The sequence below is a fragment of the Lichenostomus cassidix genome, chromosome 8, assembly GCF_008360975.1.
Source record: "Lichenostomus cassidix isolate B80296 chromosome 8, HeHo_3.0, whole genome shotgun sequence".
Lineage (NCBI taxonomy): Eukaryota > Metazoa > Chordata > Aves > Passeriformes > Meliphagidae > Lichenostomus > Lichenostomus cassidix.
Window position 1 is genome coordinate 20,979,414 of NC_139489.1, and position 20,720 is coordinate 21,000,133.

General features: G+C 48.4%; 1 protein-coding gene and 2 long non-coding RNA genes across 4 annotated transcripts in view; 1 reads left to right on the forward strand and 2 right to left on the reverse strand.

The window, feature by feature from the left end:
- Positions 1–202: 202 nt before the first annotated feature.
- LOC146434029 (uncharacterized) lies at positions 203–20,565 on the reverse strand. Its single transcript, XR_014853811.1, has 4 exons — positions 20,506–20,565; positions 18,635–18,839; positions 2,768–2,870; positions 203–362 (listed from the first exon to the last, which is right to left on the reverse strand). It is a non-coding gene; the product is annotated as an uncharacterized LOC146434029 (long non-coding RNA).
- LOC146434028 (uncharacterized) overlaps positions 203–20,720 on the forward strand; it is a 43,932-nt gene continuing 23,414 nt past the window's right edge. Inside the window, exons 1-4 of one of the 2 annotated variants that reach the window (XR_014853808.1) lie at positions 203–410; positions 1,350–1,430; positions 1,943–2,112; positions 3,836–3,991. This is a non-coding gene — a long non-coding RNA (uncharacterized LOC146434028). Of the gene's footprint in view, positions 411–1,349; positions 2,113–3,835; positions 3,992–20,720 lie in introns of both variants that reach the window. The other variant, XR_014853807.1, reaches the window with a different exon arrangement.
- Positions 6,912–11,510, reverse strand: LOC146434030 (uncharacterized). Its single transcript, XM_085067309.1, has 2 exons — positions 10,269–11,510; positions 6,912–7,238 (listed from the first exon to the last, which is right to left on the reverse strand). Exons 1-2 carry the CDS (start codon positions 11,508–11,510, stop codon positions 6,912–6,914), a joined length of 1,569 nt encoding a protein of 522 aa, XP_084923435.1.

Sequence of the window (20,720 nt, forward strand, 5' to 3'; positions counted from 1 at the left end):
GTTTTCAACTTCTGTAGATGTTGAATTTGAATTTTGGTATTGCTGATACCATTTCAAGGTGATCTCAGCCTTGTGTGGGTAAGCTGATATGGTTACCAAGTACTGCTGGCCTTTGCATTATCCCAAACAACTGCAGCACAGCTCCCACCATTCTCTGAAATTCGGCTGTTCCTCACAGAACTCCTCATTAACCACCTGGGCATTCCTCACAGCACCATGTATACATTTGTCACCTTCTTACCCTGTCATCTGTCGCATCCAGCAATTTCTGATGCCATATTCAGGAGTTTCTCAGGCCATGTTCTGTGAGGTGTGTCCCATCCCCTGCCTGCAGCCCCAGCACTTGGTGGCACAGCCACAGCCTGGGAGAGAAACATGCATTCTGCTAGAACTAAACCAGAGTCACCAAGGTATGCAAAAAGTGAAAATAACAATGTTTCTGGGTTGATGTGATACCCCTTTTCCATGCTGCTTAGTTCCTGATCACTGATGGAATTAGTTATTGAAAGTAGAGGATGCAACATCTGGTCCCAAAGAGAGTGCCTTGCATTAAATTGAAATTGAGATTGAAAGGGACAGAAAGATGTTTGGGATAGCCTAAGGAACTAGAGGCCACTGCAGGAGGCTTCAGTGGATGATGGGTTCAAATCTGACAAAACAAAAATTGGAGTTGAGAAATGTATCATTTAGGAGAAATGTCTTTAGATGAGGAAGCATGGAAAACTAAATAGAACCACAGTGATCATCGGAACTGCAGATAATATTACTTACATTAGATTTGGATAGGTCCTCAGAGGAAAATAAAACATCTTGGTGTAAAAAAGATCAACCACAATAGCAAAGTGGATAGTCCTGGAAGTGCATGGGCCTCTTTATGTGCAATTCTGGAAAACCAAGCTATGCATATATGATTTGTTGAATTTTTGTTATAGAAGGTTTTATCCCATTTTTATGATTTTAGGATTAATAAACATTATCCAAGTCAAGCATAAAATGAGCAGCACCTCATACAGCACATTCACTGGAATTTCCAGTGTATTTATCATTTTCTGCTGGGAGCATGGATATAGCAATGATTAGAAAACAATATGGCAAGAAACTCTTGATGTTAAACATTTGAGTGATGTATTACAGATTGTCTCAAAATCTCTGACTTTTGAGATTTAAATATTTTCAAAGTTTTTCTGAAGCTTTTGGCACATTTTCTCCAAAATATGTCCAAGAAAGACAGAAGATTCATGGAGGACTCTGGCCTTCTGTTATTGTTTAAACACTGATGTTTAAGGTTTAAATTTACAGGGAACAAATCATTCCACATCAAAACTAAGGTGTTGCATGTTTATTTACAGACCAAGCTCCAGTAGTAATATGCATTTGTCATGGAAACTGATTTGAGTTTAATTCTAGTCTCTCTTTTGCACCAGGAAAATGTGAGTTTCATTTTACTTGTCTCTGTTTTCAATTATAATTTGACAAAAGAAATAACCGCATTACCTATTTGATTTGCCAGAACTTTATCCCAGCACCACCTGTTGAGCCCTCGGCACTTGAATTCTGACATATAGCAGAGAACAAAATTATGCAGTTGGCATTCTAACCAGCAAGGATGCCAACAAAAGCATAATATAGCCTTTGTACTCAAAGCACAACAAAATATATATTAAGCTACCAACTGCAAAGGTTTAAGCAAGCCACATTTAATTATACATGAACATATCTTTCCGACAAATAGCTCAGTAGAAAAATGCTATGGAAGTTAGAAAGAACCCTTTTTGTTTGCTTTGGTAAATATTGCAAGCTTAAAATAAATAAAGTTTCACAATACCATATAGATTTACATCAGAGATGGCAAGAAGACAGCCAGCTGGTTTATTCAAATAGATGGGTTCAACACTATCAGCTTCCACATTTAAACAAAATGCCCCATGTTGATTTCTGGCAGGGGATCTGACCTGATGCAGCACTGGTCTCCCAGGAAGATGGAAGAAGAGGCTCCCAGCATTTGTCTGGGTCCAAACCTCACTTCTGCACATAACTGGGACCAAAATAGAAGGGATCAACTGTGTCTTTGATGCATCTTTCTGAAAGCACCACTTTGCCACAAAAACACTCGTAAGTACTTTCTTTGCTCTCCTGGCCTGAGCTCTGCACAGGAGAGAGATGGAAGTTGAAGGAGATGGGACAGGTCAGTAGGGATGAGGCAAAACCTCTGCTCTCCATTTCTGCAAAGGTTAGATCAGGTCTGCACAGGGGCTGTGACCTCACAGGCGATTTGCACACTGTGAAGGGCTGCCAGTGATGTTAGAGCTTCCAGAATTTGTTAAAAAATATGAGTCAAATCACTGCACACTTCTTAAGGGACTGTTTTAAAATACTGGTGACAGCAACAATTCTGAGATTTTTATCACCTTCCCAATAAGCCTAAAAGAGATTCAACTGGTCAAAAAAGCAACTAATTTTTTATACAAGGGAACAAGCCAGATGTAAATCACATGGTAACCAAAAGATTTTATTTACTGTGCTAACTTTTGAATCCTGAGCTACTTAAGTAGTACCTTCCACAGCAGGCTCATGCAAGCCTAAATGGACGAGGCACCTCTTGGCACCTGTTAGACATCCCCAGATACAAAGTTCTGTTATATGGTTCCTGAACAGTATAAATATAATCCAGACAGTTTAGTGAGAACTTCCTCTGGCAGAAGGTAGAACATTTCCTGTTGTGTTAAGAAAAGTGGAGAATATTTTTGCATGTGGATTGCTTTCTTACCAATGCACTGCAGCAATCAGCATTCAGGAGAACTTGCAGAATCTGTGTCTTTGGAGGGCTCAAATGGATGGGACACAGCACAAGCAACCTGAAGTAACGAGACCTGCATTGAGAAGAGGCTTGGATTACCTTCAGAAGTTTCTTTCAGCCTAAATTATCTATGATTTGAAAACTGACCTGAAGAAATCAGGAAAGTTCCCTTGCTGTTATTGAGTTAAATTTTACTGAAATGCAGTTTTATGTCTTTTTTTTTTTTAAAGATTGGAATTATGTATTTACTATTTATAATAGCTTATAAAACATATAGTTTTGTAATTTGGTATGTAAATGTACTTTGATTATTTAATTTTTACTTCAGGGATTGATTAAATAGAAGTAAATCCGTAAGTGGTCCAATAAGTACATCGGGTGCCTGTGATGTAATTCCAGTAAGTCAATAAGGGTGCTTGTCTAATACTCTAAAATGCTGTCTTGAAACTTACCCCAATATCCTTAATTTTGCTGTGCTGAAAATGTAACCTGACAATTGTTAATGAGAAAACCTTTCCTTCAAATTTGTAATAGAAACTGTAAAACACTTGCTAAGAGACAGGCCACATTTAGGAAAGCCAAATCTAGCTGATCTCTCCTTCTCAATTGCAAGTATACTTTGTGGTAACCACATTTCATTCACAAGAATAAGGCTAGAGGAAGTACACATATGACAGATAGTTTGGCATCATCCACTTCTGGATTTTTCAGATGTCTAACAGCCAAGAAAATGTTCCATCCTTTTAATTTCTTTCAGATAGCTGATCCTTTGTAGTATTTATTCTAGATGAAAGCTTCAGATGGAGTATCTGGATAGTGTTTGAAAAGGGAATCAAAGAACTCTCCTGTAATAGAATCCATCACCTCCTAATTTCTTCCGTGCTCAGAATGACTACAAATGCTTAAAAATTGCAATGTGGATGGAGCTTTGAGTTTTAAAATCACAAACTGCTTAGAAAACTCACTCCAGAAATGCACTGTGTGGTTTACTGCCTTCCACAATCTCTCTAACATTCCTAACACTTTGCTGCCTTGCAGGAGCCTTGGAAAGGCACTGGAAACACTGGAACACTTCCTTGCCCATCAGACACTCAAGAGAGCTGCAGAGGGACAATGAGCAGGCTGAGCTTGACAAGTGGCTTTTTCACCCTTGACTGCTGTTTGGAATCTGATGAACCCCCCTGAATATTTGAGGTGGGCATTTCAGCTTGACATGGAACTTCTTGCATATAAAACAAGTATGAAAATGATGAAGCTCTACAGGTAGATTATAGTGGGCTGTACAAAAGGCAGCACCTTTTCAGGCAATCTTTTAAGTCTGCTATGAGTAACCCAAATGCCTCAAATACTACTTAGCTCTCTTTTCACTCAACAGGTAATTTCTGTTAGACCCTTGTATTACCATATAAAGTAGGATTCACTATTGAATTTAATTCTGGACAATTTGGGAAGAATTAATGATTCTGGAATTAAGTGCCAATGGTTCTTACATTAGTTTAGTGTCTGCAGCGCTGCTGCAAGGGAGTGCCCTCACTTTGCATGATGTTTCTCTTATTTGAGTATTCTGATAGTGCACACACACAGACACACACATCCTTCCGCAGAAACCACTGACCCTGGGGATCTTTTCACTTTGAGTTTACCTGTCACTGAAGGTGACTGAGGTCAGCTGGCTTTAAATGACTGATCTATAACCCACACTTCCTGAAGAGATAATTTAAATCCAAGGAGAGAGTCTCATAAATTCCCAGGGAGATCTTAGTATCATAAAAATAGACTTGACACCACTCCAAAGTTTAGCCTCTGCCTTGAAGAGGAATCAAAGTCAGCTTTGGTGCAGATCCTTCACAGGAGATATTTCTCAAAGTGCTCCCCAGCAATCTGTGCCTTTCTTATCTTTTGGCAACTTGTCACTGATCCCTCTGCCAGCTTTCACTGATCGTGAGATACTGCAGCTGATGAAGGTGGGAGAGAAAAAGAACTTCTACTTCTCTGTATCTCCTCCTTTACATCATTATTCATGCAGATACTTCTGTAGAACTGTGCTCAGGGTAATTGATGCAGGGCACAGACAAGTATTTGTATAGAAAAAGCCTACCATGTTGAACAGAATTATATAGAAACAGCTCTAGGAGTTTAATGTATTTGTAGAATTAATCTTGGTATATTTTTTTGAATGACCTATGAAAGATCTACACCAAGAGCAGCATTTGCCATTGCATTCCATGGAATTTTTTTCTGGAACTTGCCCTGTTCTGCTTCCTGCTCATCATAATCACATCGTTCCTACTGCAACCCTAGCCTTTCACTGCTCTGGAAGCTGGTTGAGATTTACCCAGTACTGCTTCCCAACACAAAGTGATTTCCTGTCTCAAATGACTAAACTGTTGCATTGAGCAGAGGACTCTAATTTCACTGTCACCCTCTGAGCTGGCAAGATGATTCATCCATTTGTTTATGTGCCGAAGGCTGCCAGTGAGGAGCAGGCTTTGGGAGAGGCACAAAACTGGGTGATGATTTCATTTGGCAGCACCTAATACTGCCTGCTTACATTGGCACCTACACATGTAGGCAGCCGTGCAGACCAAACAGCTTAACAAACAGTCAGGAGATTATTACCATAAATCGTCTTTAAAAATTGTCTTGATTCCTGATTGTCTTAAGTCATATAAACACATTTTACCGCAGTAATATTGACCATTACAAGAGATATCCAATGCAAAAGGGACTTCTTCCATTATATGGCAATAAAAACAAAACCACTATGGCTCTTGCCAAACATGTTCAAAGTTTACATGGATTTGGTTCGATGAATGTGGTGGAAAATTATACTTGTATCTCAGCAGTGCTTCTTCCAGCTTTTAAAACAGATTTCTAAATTCAGTGTCATTTTATTTGGATTATAATATTTTAAAAATAGACCACATGAAATAGAACATCACTTTGGCTCTGTAAAATGTGGCTCTTCCTGATGCCTTTTTTTTTTCCTAATTGGGAACAATAGTTAGTGGGTTTTGCTTTGCTTTTCTTGGATGCTGCTGTTCTAGGGTTATCTGTTGTGTCTAAGAGCAATTGCTCTTCACATGCTATTGAAATAAATAATCTTGTGATGGAGCTGGAGATGACACAATGCTATACCAAAGGTAACTGGTACAGTGGCAAAAACCACAGGGCTTGTTCTGTCTCACTACCAACTTCAGAAACTTAAATTTCTGTGGGCTGGGTAGTTGAGTGAAATCAATAGGATATTCTGATGGACTTTTTAATGGACTATGAATGTTATTCACAAAAAACTATTTAGTAATGGAGAGGCTCCTCCTTCTCCTCAGGTTTCAGCATTATACAGAAGGAGAAGGTAACACAACCTGTTTAAAACCCCTACACCATTATATTGAAATATTTTATTATTTTGAATGTCTGTAAACTAATAAAATTTCAGCTTTCTCACATGCCATTGTAAACAATCAAACCAGAAATATTTTGTCAGAAGGAAAGTTTGCAGACAGCTGGCTCAGATATTTGCTTGGTTGTCTTTGGCACTCGTATTTAAATGAGGGGTTCCAGGACTGTCAATATGTACAGGACTCTTAACAGGAGTTATAAGCAGAGATCAATAGCTCTTCCAGCAGCAGGTCATCGGGCACATAACTTACTGAAATGGAAAGCTCAGTGCTTTTGACCTCCCTCCTACCTCAACAAATAAATCTGCGGCTAGGGCAAGCATATTGCTGGTCTTAGGCTTGGGGTCTTCTGGAAATCCCTCCATTAAGCAGAGCCCCTTGAGGAAAGAATTAATTTGTTTAACTGGGTTGGGCACTGTGTTTGCCGATGAAGCGTAAAGATGCCCCTAATAATAGATGGTTGCATTCACAGAGGATTTGGGCTCTGCTCTGCTCCCTGGGGTAGATGTTTGCTACTCTCGTGAGCAAAATCTGACCGGGAAAGCTAAGTAGGTGTCTTAAGAGACGGTATAAAATTAAAGAGAATTAACCTCCGACGGGGAAATTTTTCCTCCTGAAAAATTCAGGATGATCTTCTGGATGGCCAAGAGACCCCGCTGCTCAGCAGCAGAACGGCAAACCAGCCACAGGTGCTGCAGCTTTAGCCCGGCAATTCAGCCCTTTCCCGCCTCCGCTGTGACGCCACAGCTTCGGCCAAAGCCGCGCTGCCCCAGCTCCGCGCAGGTACGGGGGGAGCACACGGCCACACGCCTTGGCTGAGCGGCACCTTCCTTTTGCTTCATTTCTGATACCAACCTGCCGCAAGAGCTACCATCCCGGCCGGCCGTACCCATCCCGTCCCGTCCCGTCCCGGCCCGTCCCGCGGCGGAGCGCAGCCGGCGGCAGGGGGCGCTGTCGGCCCGCGCGGCCCGGCTCCCCTCAGGAGAGCCCCTGGGAGCAGCCGGGAATGGCAGCGCCCGCTTGGCTCCTCCGGCGTGGGCCTAAGGGGAGACACCAGCACCTGGGGGTTAATGCTCCAAGAAGAATGAGGTATTGAAGCAATACAGTTTAGAAGGATCTTTAGCTACAGTTGCTACAGGATATCCAGAAGGACGTCCTGGGAGGATTTTCATTATTGGTTTTTGAGCAAAATGAACTGCCAGTCTTGGATTTCCTAGAGTTTGTGATTAGCCATAGACTGTCCAAAAAAGGCACTAAATTAAAATAATTTTTTTCCCTCAGATTTTCTTTCCCCCTTCATCTCAGAACTTTTATTTTTGTTCACCTTCAGGAACACGCAGAACTTCCCATTCTCCCCTTTTCTATTTCCCAAAATCACTTATTTCTTTGCTCTCTACTGTGCTTTGGGGGGAAAAGGGAAGGAGGGAGGGACACTGTCTTTGGAGCTGGACACAGAGAGGTTTTTTTGCTAGTTCAGTTCTTAAGAGTTGTGAAAAAATCCCTTCAGCCCACAGCATCTCCCAGTCTCCTGCTCGCCCAGCCCTGTGGGTCCTGGGTGCTTGCTGTCCCCTGCCAGGCCAGCCCTGCCCTGTGCCCTGCCCTGTGCCCTGCAGGGAGGATGCCCAGCCCAGCCCTGCCAGCATCCCCACTCGTGTCTCACTGAGCTCCCTGGGACAAGGGCATCCTCTGTCTCTGTGTCACCAGGGGCTGGGGATACCAGTGGCACAGGATAGACATCTCCTCCCCACTTTTCGGAACTTGTACAAAGTTTGTAACCTAGCACAGCTATTTCCGACACCTCTTTCTTAAATATCTCAAATGAAGAGAGGAAAATAAATCCGGCTTTGTCCTGATGCTTTTTCATCTATGGATGTGTTTTTCACTGTGCTTTCCCAGTGTTGCTCTGAACTTTGTTTCATAAATACCTACATCGAAAAACCCCACAGATACCTCTGGGTACATTTATAATATTTCTCTAGTCTTTGATTCCTTAATATGAAATAAACTGAATCAACCATTTAGCTTTACCTTTCTGTGCTTAAAAAGTAATTAAATATGACAGCTTATGTCTTTTCTCCTCTGGATGGCAGTAACTCCTGCTTAAACATTCGTGACCCGTGACTGCAATATCCTGCAGCAAGGGATTTCCTTTTCTTTGTCAGAGTGCTATCCAAAAGGAACATTTAATTTCATTCCTTCTATGTTTTTTCAAATCTAAATTTGAAAGCTAAGTAAGCTTTTAAATAAGGAATCTGTTTGATGTAAAAATCTAATTGCACAGGTCCTATGCATAAAACCAGAACAGGAATGAGAAGAAAGGAAGTGGTGCTGTGCATTTGTATTTACTTGTATCTGATTAGCTGTTTCATAAAAATTACCCGATGATGTTGAGAAAATCAAATTCCTTGGCATTAAACAATGAAGCAATACCAAACATACAGAAATGTCCTGACCTCAGAGTCCTGACCCGAACATCTGGCCCTTTAAAATGCTCTCATTGTAGCACATGTGGATTTCTTGACTGTTCATTACAACATGAAATTTTAAGACAGAAAATACATCTAGTAAAGGTGATTTCCAGACACCCTCTGTGCATTTATGTAAGTTAAACAAGAGGTATGAGAGGGAGTTAAGCCTTCCTCCCTTAACTTGAGGAAGTAACACTTTTTCAGTAACAAAGCTGTACTTGCACGTAGGACTTGTGTCTCCTCACCAGCCAGGACTAACTCTATTGCGTTGTTTTACTGCTGGTGAAAACGAGGCAATTCAGAGAAGCAATTTTCAAAGATTAGTGCCTCTATTTATACAAGTGAATCTGCACTTCCTGCTGGTTCTGGCCAGCTGAGATCTGTCCTTCAGAGCCAGAGCAACCAGGCTGTTTTCTGAGGTGCTGTGAGGGCAGTGCTCTGCAGCTCCTGGCTCAGCAGAAGCATATAGAACTTCTGTTTGTTTATATATATATTATTCTGTCAGACAGAAAGTTATGGATTTTACTTGTGCATTCAGTTCCTGGTCTATGGACTGAGATGGCCAATGGGCCTGTGGTTTTTTTAGTAAGTGGGTGTTTTTCCACCAAGACATTATTGCTACCAATTCCTTTTAAAACCCTATCTGTTTTCAAATGGAGAAAAAACCCCTTGGCTCCTACAATTAAGAAAGATATTTCTGCCCACATCTGAAGTTGTAAAGGGGTCCGGCGGGGTCCGGCCGCCTGGCCCCAACGAGCTCCGGGGCTTCGGGAGACCTCGGGGGCCTCACCTGGCCCAAGCTCTCAGCCCTCCCGGCTGTTCAGCTCTGTCCCAGAGGCGGCTGCGGTCAGCCTCGGTGTTCCCAGGGTCGCTCCTTTGGAGCGGCGGGGACCACGCGGCGGAGGCGGGGGCCTGCCGGGCAGGAACGCCGTGGAGTCGCTGGTCGCTTCCCGTGATAAAGAGAGTGCTACGAGTTGAGAGTCACCAGTGTGCAGTTTATTCAGGAGAAGCGGCGCGGGGAGGCACACTGGGGGCTCTCGGGTGGGGCGGTCCACGCAGCTGCCGGGCGCAGAACCCGGCGGGGCTGGGGTCGCGGCCACACCACGCCGAGAGAACAACGGGAAGGGGTTTTTAGGGGGAAATACGGGGTTTCCCGGGGAGGAACAGCAGGGGCGGAGCCAACGGGGCTCCGGGACAACATGAGGGACAAGCGGGGGAGCAAATGAAATATAAGTAGGGAGGGGATTACAAGCAACTCATGGGGAAAGCCCGGCAGCAGAACATTCTAGTGTGGGCAAGCAGCGGGGGCGGTGATAGGGGCGGGGAAGCAAACCTTAAACCAATAAGCTTAGGAAAAACTTTTCAGGGGAGGGAGAGAGCGGTGTACGGCCCGGCCTCCTCCGAGTCCCAGGCGATGGCATCCTCGGCAGCGTCCCCGTGGATTACGCCGACCGCCGGCCTCGGGGACTCGGGATCCGCAGCATCGGGCCGCCGCACCCCCACACCTCCCCCTTCTTTACTAAATAAGGAGCGAATATGCTTAACTAAATATTTCTTAATCAATGCAAATGAAGCAGCAATTAAAGCAATAGCAAATAAAACAATAATGCAGTCTTTTAAAAGCGTGGCTCCCCATTCGGGCAGTCCCAGTCCTTTCAGTGCTTTGTGGGCCCATCCTCCGACGGTGGAAAGCGTGGAGTTCACAGCATGACGGACGCCATCCACGGTGCTTTCAAACCAGAGGCTGCTCTCGAAGGTGATGTTTCTTATCAAGGCGTCCATATCTTGCAGCCTCTGGTGGATGCTACGGCTCCTGGAGGATAGGTTGAAGCAGCAGAGCCCCTCAAACTGTTGACAGCCATGTCCATGCGCAAGGAGCAAAAAATCGATGGCCGCTCGATTTTGTAAAGTCGCATGCCTGGTTGTTTGCTCATCTTGCAAGAGGTCAGCAATGGCCTCTGACGTCAATCGGGCTTGCTTTGATACCCAACATTCTAAATTGCCGACCTCCCCAAGGGCCTTGGCTGCAGCTACCCAAGGCAGGAAGGCGGACACTGCTATCCTTTTTCCTTTACTCCAATGATAAATTTCAGTGCTGCAATCTTCCTCATCAGGCTTTTTTGGGATCGAATTGTTTGACCACACCGGGAGGTGGGTCATGTTGGGAGAAGCAAGAGTCAGATGGCCAAAAGTGCACGGACCCCCCACAAGGTGAGAGGGGACCCCGGCCCAGGCGCGTTCTCCGCAGATTAAAAACATTCCCTCCGGGAGCCGAATCGGGTGAGCATAGTGCCGATTTGAAGACGAGGGCGCTTTGACATGGGTAATATGGGTGCACCAATTCTTCGCAACGTAATTAGGATTGCCCTGTCTCAGCCCCTGGTACAGCTTTAGATCCAACTTATGCGGAGTTTGGTAATCGAATTGGACACAGGCGAGAGCTTTTAGAGAACCAATAAGCTGAAACTCGTGGGGCTCTTTCTCCATCTTCGCTTCACCCATAACCCACTTCTGCCACAGCAAAAGAGGGCTTTGAATGGGAAGAGGGAGAGAAAATTCTTGGCGGTCCTTGTAAAATTTATAGACATTTTGGCTCAAATTGAAAGTGGACCTCCACAAGGAGATGAGGGATGGCGGGAACGCATCTACCTGCACCGGAGCTCCTACCAAGGCAGACGAGAGCGGATCTCGGACCGCATCTGTAGACATACACATTTGCTCCTTGTTCATGGCACGGGCTAATGTCACCCAGACGTTGGAGCTCGGCTGCCTCACAACCCACGATTGGACTGGGATGATGGTCGGCACGAAGAGAAGGAATGACGCGAGGATGGTAGGACGCATCTTGGCCTTTGAATGGGGGAGCAAACAAAACAGCATTAACCAAAGCGATAAAGATTGGGGCAGGTGGAGGAGGGAGGACGGGAAGGCCATAGGGAAGAGGGGGAAGGGAAGTGGGAGGCTGGCTCAGGGAACTGCGGGATGGACTCTTGGTGACTCAGACGCTCTGCTTGCGAGTGTGGGGTCGGAGGCGGCGAGGTGAGGAAGGTGGAGTCTCCGCCTTCTTCTTGCGGCGCCAGTGGGCCGCTGTCACGTCCTTTGGCTCCGGTCTCGGGGAGAGTGGCCCTGCTTTTAGGAAAGGCTTGACAAATTTAGCTGGGACCCATCGTGGCCCTTCAGAGGTGGAGACGCAGCAATAGCCACGCCCCCAGATGATAAGTGGGAAGGGACCCACGATCTTTAGGGAGTCCAGTTCCTTGATCAGGACAAGGGGGCGCTCCTTCAGCTTGGCTCGCGTGTGGTTGGCAAAGTGGCGAACCACCGGGGGGTCTGGCTCCTTATCGGAGCAATTGAGAAAATTTAGAGTAAAAAGAGCCCTGGCGAGCCGATTTGCCGGGGTCTCTGTTTCTGGTCCCCCCTTTTGCTGCTGAAGCACCCTCTTGAGGGACCGATGGGCCCTTTCCACCAGGGCCTGACCCGTGGCTGAGTGGGGAATCCCGGTGGTGTGGGAAATGCCCCACTGGAGGAAAAATTTCCTCACTGGTCCGGAGGTGTAACACGGACCGTTGTCCGTCTTAACCTCTTTAGGAATGCCCAGGACGGCGAAGGCCTGCAGGAAGTGCGAAATCGCATCCTTCGCCTTTTCCCCCGAATGTGCGGTGGCAAAGATCGCGCCTGAAAAGGTGTCTACGCTCACGTGTACATATTTTAGTCGGCCAAATTCAGGCACGTGCGTGACATCTGACTGCCAAAGCTCCCCACTATTAAGCCCTCTGGGGTTGATTCCAGACCCCATGGATGTAATCTGGAGGGGTTGACAATAGGGACAGGCCGCCACAATGGCCTTGGCTTGGTCCACTGTTAACTCAAACATTCGCCTCAAGGCCGGGACATTTTGGTGAAAGAGTGCATGGCTCAGCGATGCCTGCTGGAATCGATCAGGCACGTTGGCAACATGCACGGGCGCAGCGAGCGCGTCTGCCACCCTATTCCCTTCCGTGATTGGACCCGGAAGGTCAGTGTGTGAACGCACATGCATCACGTAGAAGGGTTGGTCACGGTGGGAAATGGCTGTCTTGAGCCTCTTGACCAAGCAATTAATTTTTGGGTTGGAGGAGCCGGACAGCCAACTGTCCTCAGCCCTTGAAACGATCCCCGCTACATAGGCCGAATCAGTAACCAGATTGAAGGGTCCCGGAAAGCGCTCAAATGCTCTGACGGCGGCTGCGAGCTCGGCCACCTGGGCGGACCCAGAAACGATCTCGACATCGCAATCCCACCGCTCTGTCGAGGGGTTCCACCAGGCAATCACCGATTTTCCTGATGTGCCCGAGCCGTCAGTGAAAAGTGTCGGAGCACTGAGGGGTTTCCGACTTTGGACCCGGTCAAGAACAATTTTTAGTTCAGATATTGCGAATATCTTATGTTTTGGAAACCAGGTAACAACCTGGCAGGGAAACGATTCAAGTGCTAGCTGCATCTCCTCACTCTTTAGCAAGGCAAATTCGAATGATTTTGTGTCGAATGGAACGTGGATGTATGCGAACTCACGTCCTGCTAGGGTGGACAGGCGGGACCTCGCTCGTCTAACAAGCTGCGCCGCCTTGTCCAGTGGCGAAACTAAAACTTTGGGGGACGAGATAGGCAGGAAGACCCACTCAATAATGAGCAGTCGGTTCTCCATGTCTTTCAGGTCCCATTGAAAGATGAGCCCGTGCAGGTGGGGCATTTTACCTAGGATGGCCAAATTAAAGGGCAATTTGGGGTCGCATCGGTGAACGCGACATGTTTTCAGGGCGTTCTGTACCTTTCTGATGGATTCCCGCGCTTCCGGGGTCAATGTCCTTGGGGAGGTCAGGTCGCGATCTCCACACAGGAGGGAAAACAGCGGGACCAGGTCTTCCGAGGAGATGCCGATCAGGGGCCGAATCCAGTTGATGGCACCACAGAGCTGGTGCATTTCCTGCAGGTTAGATGGATTGTCAATAATTTTGATCGGCAAGGGTGTTATTGTTTGCTCCTCAATTTTTGCTCCCAGGTATCTCCACGGCGCCGTCACCTGGACCTTGGAGGGTTGGATCTCAAACCCTTCGCTCTCTAGGGCCCCCACGACTCTAGAGAGTGCTGTCCGCAAGATGGCTTCGGTTGGCGAACAGACCAATACATCATCCATATAATGGACGATGATTGACTCACTCGTGACCTCTCGCACTGGTGCGAGAATGCTGTCCACATACCACTGGCAAATGGTGGGGGAGTTTTTCATCCCTTGCGGGAGCACTCGCCAGTGATAGCGGCGCATTGGGCGTTCCCTGTTGGTGGAGGGAACTGAAAAGGCGAACCTGGGCGCATCGTCTGGGTGCAGGGGGATCTGGAAGAAGCAGTCCTTTATGTCCACCACTGCAATCTTCCAGTCCCGCGGGAGCATTGAAGGTGATGGCAACCCGGGCTGGAGAGGCCCCATGTCCTCAATGACTTCGTTTAATTTTCTGAGGTCATGGAGGAGCCTCCATTTGGTCCCTCCCGCCTTCTTGATAACGAAGACGGGCGAGTTCCATGGACTGGTCGAGGGCACGATGTGCCCCTTCTCCAGTTGCTCCTCAACGAGCTCTTCGAGCGCTCTTAATTTGTGTATAGGCAAAGGCCACTGGTCGACCCAGACAGGTTTATTAGTGAGCCAATTCAATGGCTGGGTCGGGCGCTCACCAGTGACCCCAATCAAAAATCCCGAGCCGGAGCCAATTCGACTCGGGCACCCCATTGGGACATAGTGTCTCTCCCCCACAGGTTGAATCCCGAGTTGATGATGAATGGCCGCACGGTGGCAATGCGACCCTCGGGGCCTTCAATTAGAACGGGGATGGAACTCCGCTCTGCAGGAGTATATCCTCCCACACCTTTCAACGACCGAGCCACAGGCTCCTTGGCCCATGCCGACGGCCAACTCGCCGAGGAGATGACCGTGACATCCGCACCAGTGTCAATCATGCCAGTAAGGGAGATGTTGCTTCCCTTCTGGGAAAGGCCACAAGTAAGCATTGGCCTGTCCTTACCAACCGCCTCGGACCAGGCAACCAGCGGTCGTTCCGTGAGGATAGCGTGGAACGGGATGACCTTGATCCTGGCCACGACCTGATTCCTAGAGAGGATAAGAGGGGGGTCGGCAACTTCAACCTGGAGTGGAAAGAACCCCTCTGCATCCACTCTGATCAAGGAAGGGATGATGGCAATCCCTTTGGGTCCGGCGTCCGCATCTGAAATGGCAAGGACAAGAGCGTCAGGAAAGTCACATTTGAGTCTAACAAGAAAAGAGTCACATCCGGGTATGGTACAGTCATCATCGACCCACGCCTGCTGGAAATCCGTGGGGTCGAGGCCGGCCGGTGGCTGTTGGCAGCGTGAGGCCGGCATCTCACGCTGCGCTCTCAGTTTCCCTGGCCAGCAGGGAAGGGAGGTGGAAACGAGGAAGGGTCAGTTAGGGACATGGGGGAAGGGCGCTGGGCGCGGGCAGGGGCAGGAGAACGGGAAAACTTGGAGATTTCTTCGACCGGCGTGGGGCAGTCTGCGGCGAAGTGTCCTCTTTTGCCACACCGGTTACAGGTGGCATAGGTGTTTCGGATGGCCAGTGCCTGAGAGGTGTTAGCATTCAGCGCCTTGACCGCAGCCAGGCGCCGACAGGCACTGACCATCTGGGCGATGGTCGGCCGTGGGTCATGTGGCAGGGACAATATGATTTCTTTGCAGATGGTATTGGATCTGGTGATTGCCCCGTCCACAAGCAGCTGCTCCCTGATGGTGTGGTCGGGGACCTGACGATCGATGGCCTGTTTTAATTTATCAACAAAACTGGGGAAGGCCTCGTCAGGCCCTTGGAATATCTCCAAGTAGGGGATGGTAGGGGCATCCACCGGAGGGATACCAAGCAGTACCCTCTCCGCTGCACCAGCGAGAGACACTAGAACGTCTATGGGTATCTCTCGGGCTTGCGTCTGGGGTTTAGAGTAATCCCCCTCACCCAACAACAACTCGAAGGTGGGGCCGTTTGGAGTGCCGTGCCCAGGAAGCAGTCGCTCTAGCCCCCTGATCTGCCTTTTCCACTCGTCCTCCCACTCTTGGTATTCAACGGGGGACAGTAGACAAGACATCACTAATTTGATGTCGGAGGGAACTAGAGGGACGCCGGTGAGAGTGGCGTGAAGGACTGCTTTGAAATAGTTCGAGTCCCGGCCAAACTCCTTTTGCGTTTTGGCCAGGTCTTTGAGCGCGGCCCTGTCAAAGGGCTCCCACCGTGGGTGATCGCGTTGCCCCGAAACGCGGACTGGTGCGGCGAAGGGGGCCTGGAGGCTCTCCGGTTCCAGATCCAGGTGACAACCTTTCCCAGCCAAGCCGGAGGACCCATCCAAGATGGCCTCCTTCCGGTCAGGGACCGTTGGAGGACCAACAAAGATGGCCTCCTTCCGGTCAGGGACCGTTGGAGGACCAACAAAGATGGCCTCCTTCCGGTCATCGTGGGAAAGGGGATCCAAGATGGCGTCCTTCCGGCGGACGCCAGAAGGGTAGCCGTGGGAACCGGGAAGACCCGCCTCCGGGGAGGGGTTAGGAAGGGGCGGAACATCGGGAGGGGCGACTGACGAAGGTCCCGGGGAGGAGTCGAGGAAGAGGTGGGGTTTCGGTGGGAAAGGGGAGGTAGGCGGGGAAGGGATAAAGGGGTTGGGCGCAGGGGCGGAGGGTCCGAGGGAGGGGGTGTGCCCGCACGGTGATGGATAGGCCGCCCAGGGGGAGGGATCAGGGAAGGGGCTCGGCGGGAAAGCCGAAGCAGCAGCGGGAACAGGAGGATTGTAGGGAGAGGGGATGGGGGATGGGAAAGCCACGCGGCAGGCGCCATCCCGGTGCCAGCCGCCGCTCCTTCGTGGCTCTCCGGGGAGACAAAAGGAACCACGGCGGGGATTGCGGGGGACTACCAGGGACGAATCAACTCGGGAAGAGGGGTTAGGAGAGACAGAACCGGGGGTGCCCGAGAGGGTCGCGCGTTCTCCCTCCCCGGCAGGGGACGAAGTGACCGCGGGGGCGCCGGAGACTAGATGAGAACTCCGTGTCCGCGGACGTTCTGAGCCGCCGCGGTCGCCTCGAGAAGGACAGGGGCTGGGGTTAGTTGAGGAACGGGCAGACGGGGAAGGGTTAGCAGGGACTCCCGCGCTCCGAAGGGAGGGACGGAAAGCGTGGAAAATCTGTGTTAAAATCCCGAAAAACTGGTCCACTCGCTTGTCCCCCCGGGACAAAAGCTGGTTCATGCGCGAGCGGACCCCACGCCAAAAATCGATGGAGTTAGCATCTTGGGGAGAAACATCGGGAAATTCGGCAAAAATAAATTTAACAAAGCGTTTTAGGAGCGGGGAGGGAAAAGAAAATTTCGCTACTCGGAGGGAGGTTTTAACGGAAACATAAAATTCTCGTTGCTCTTTGGTTAGGTTAACTCCCATCTTTTCCACCCGAGATAAAGGTTAGCCGAACCAAACTCTCACCCGACCGATCCGAACGAAAAATCAAATGAAAAGAGGGCAAGCTAGGGAACCCCTTTCCCTACCAACTCACCCGAACACAAAGCGGCGCGGTCGGTTCACGGGGCTCACGGGGCTGGCGGTGCCGGCGAGGAGCACCTCTCGATGTAGTCCAGGGAGGGTGCTGCAACTCGCCGGGTGGCGGAACAACAGATCTCCACTCTTCCCTTCCAAGGAGCGAAGGCAGGTTCGGAGGGTCACGTTGACGGCGCCACTTGAAGTTGTAAAGGGGTCCGGCGGGGTCCGGCCGCCTGGCCCCAACGAGCTTCCGGGGCTTCGGGAGACCTCGGGGGCCTCACCTGGCCCAAGCTCTCAGCCCTCCCGGCTGTTCGGCTCTGTCCAGAGGCGGCTGCAGTCAGCCTCGGTGTTCCCAGGGTCGCTCCTTTGGAGCGGCGGGGACCACGCGGCGGAGGCGGGGGCCTGCCGGGCAGGAACGCCGTGGAGTCGCTGGTCGCTTCCCGTGATAAAGAGAGTGCTACGAGTTGAGAGTCAGCAGTGTGCAGTTTATTCAGGAGAAGCAGCGCGGGGGAGGCACACTGGGGGCTCTCGGGTGGGGCGGTCCACGCAGCTGCCGGGCGCAGAACCCGGCGGGGCTGGGGTCGCGGCCACACCACGCCGAGAGAACAAAGGGAAGGGGTTTTTAGGGGGAAATACGGGGTTTCCCGGGGAGGAACAGCAGGGGCGGAGCCAACGGGGCTCCGGGAAAACATGAGGGACAAGCGGGGGAGCAAATGAAATATAAGTAGGGAGGGGATTACAAGCAACTCATGGGGAAAGCCCGGCAGCAGAACATTCTAGTGTGGGCAAGCAGCGGGGGCGGTGATAGGGGCGGGGAAGCAAACCTTAAACCAATAAGCTTAGGAAAAACTTTTCAGGGGAGGGAGAGAGCGGTTTACGGCCCGGCCTCCTCCGAGTCCCAGGCGATGGCATCCTCGGCAGCGTCCCCGTGGATTACGCCGACCGCCGGCCTCGGGGACTCGGGATCCGCAGCATCGGGCCGCCGCACCCCCACACACATCTTTTTCAGTGGAAAATCCCAAGTTTGGCAAGTTTATGTTAATTTCTCTAGAATCAAGACACCATTTACATTTTCCTTCCAAATTGCTAATGCTCAGGAAAACAAATTACTTAGACAGCTCTATTTGTACAACTATTGTCCTGATCTTCAACAGCACAGTAAGGTGCTGCCCATTTTGTTGTTCTGCCTACATCTGAATGAGGGAAGCCAAACAGTTCTGTGATACACAAGCCAATCTCATAAAAGGTCCTACCGCAGGATTGAAGCCCTCTGTGGTGACAGAAACATCAGTCCAGCACTTGAAACCAAGTTCTTTGGTGTCTCCTGAGCTTCTTCAACAGATGGGGGAGCAAATTTTGTTACTGCCCTTCTGGAAAAAGAGTGGCACCTACCTGGTGACATGAATCCAGCTCCACAGTGCAGAGGGGAATGGAATCACTGATATCCCATGTTTGGACAGCTTTGTTCAGGTAATTTTCTTGAAGGGTGTAGCAGAGATGCTCAAGAAGCTTTCAAGACTGAAGATATCAGTGGAAGATAAACTTCAAATTACTTCAAGCTACTGTCCTGGCCTCCATTGTTGGAATGTAAGGAAACCTGAAAAATAATAAAGTGGGTGCATCCAGAAAGGGGATTTTACAGTTTGCCACAAAGCTGAACTTTCAGCCTTTCAAAAGATGAAGAAAAGTAAATAAATTGTGTTACACTAGTTTTACTGCAGGTCCACACCTTTGAGATCCCCTGATTTGCTGAAAAATTTTCTCTGAAGACTTCATCAAGTTCTGGCCCTGACACCAATTTGTCAGCAAAAGATAAAGGATGTTGAGGAGCTGACGCAACAGGTTTCTCTTTAGCACATTTGTGAAGGCCTGTTGCTGCTCATGCTGACTTCTGAGCTCAGGGATGAAAGAAATAGAAAAAAGGGACATCCCCCATCCACCAAACAAGTAGAGGGAAAATACGTGACTGGTGGCTGTTTTTCTGTCCTGTTAAACATTGCTCTCTCCCACTGCAGTGCTGGAGTTTGCCTCTGTTCACCATGGTAGCAGGTAAAGAAAGGACAGACATTGTAAAAAAACCAATTAATTAAATGGTCAGCTGCAGATTCATTTTTACTGTATAATTTTCTAAGTATAAGCTCTGTCCAGGATGTGGGATGAGTGTTTCTGCCATGCAGTAGTGGCATACCAAATACCTCTGTATGAGCAGCTTTCTGCATGGTCTCTTTTTGAACAAGACATAATTCATAAAGCTCCTCCTTTCCCTTAGCTCCAGAAATGGGGTGTACCAGTTTCCTAGATGGTGGTGATATGTACACGTGACATAGTAGAAATATGGACAAAACACATGCAGCACTGCATGTATTTCCAAAAACTTTATTCTTCATCTCCCTGATATATCAAAATGGAGCCTGATGGAAAACCAAGATGCTTTCCTGTGTGGTGCTGTGGGCTACTGTGACAGTTGAGGTCAGGAGAGGAGAAGGCATGCAAGAACATTTTGGGCTGAGTTCCAAAATACAGAGTTTTCAAGTTTATTGTGAGGACAGAAGAGCACTGTGCACTTGTATTTCTAGCCGTTGGCATTTCAGCTATACCCAGCTAGTCAGAAGGATCGGTTATAGCTAGAGCTCAGTTTGAAAGGAGATTTCAAACAGATTAAAAATTCCTATTCATTACAAGCTTCTAAATTAAGTGAAACTCACTGAAAGATTGGTTTCTTTCTGCATCTGGAATAATTATTTAAATTGTGATCAGAGAATAAGGTTATTTTGGACTCTAATGTAGAAACACATGTATGGGATTTATGCTAGCACTCCTAATGTCCAAAATTACAGAACTGCCAACAATTTGTCAAGAAAAACACTGGACTTTTTTAAAAGAAAAACAATCCCTGTCTCTCAGACTAGAGACGTTTTGCAACTGTAGGAGCACAAGTGTAAATGCAAGATGACCTGCACTGTGTACAAGAAATGTGAAGTTTTTTTCTGAAATGCCTGCTACTATTTCCCCAAACTAATTAGCACATGCAGCCTTACAACAAGACTTTCTTGCTTTCTCATGCAAATGCAGTAGCAGGAGTGGACCTTACAGCACAGCCTTGGAAATGAGGGCAGGGTTGCCCCTTTGGTGTTGGGGGAACAGCAGGGTCCCTTCTAGAACTTGCCTTCTGTATGTGCAGCATGAAGCTCCTGCAGTGTTACACGAATGGACAGCACAAATAAACTCCAGCATAGTTACTACTACTTTCAGGTTTGATTCACCTGAGCAAGGGCTCCTTGGCTTGTCTTCCTGTGTAGCATCAACTGCTGCTTCGACCTGCAGGAAACCAAAAGGAAAGAGTTTTCTGCATAGGATATAGACTTGTTTTCAAAAGAACTGTTGTATAAAACCCCCTATGCATTCTGTGTTGCTGGAGTTGCCTGAGGCTGCTCTGTCATTGTTGATAATAAACTAAGCTCAATACATCAGCATGCCA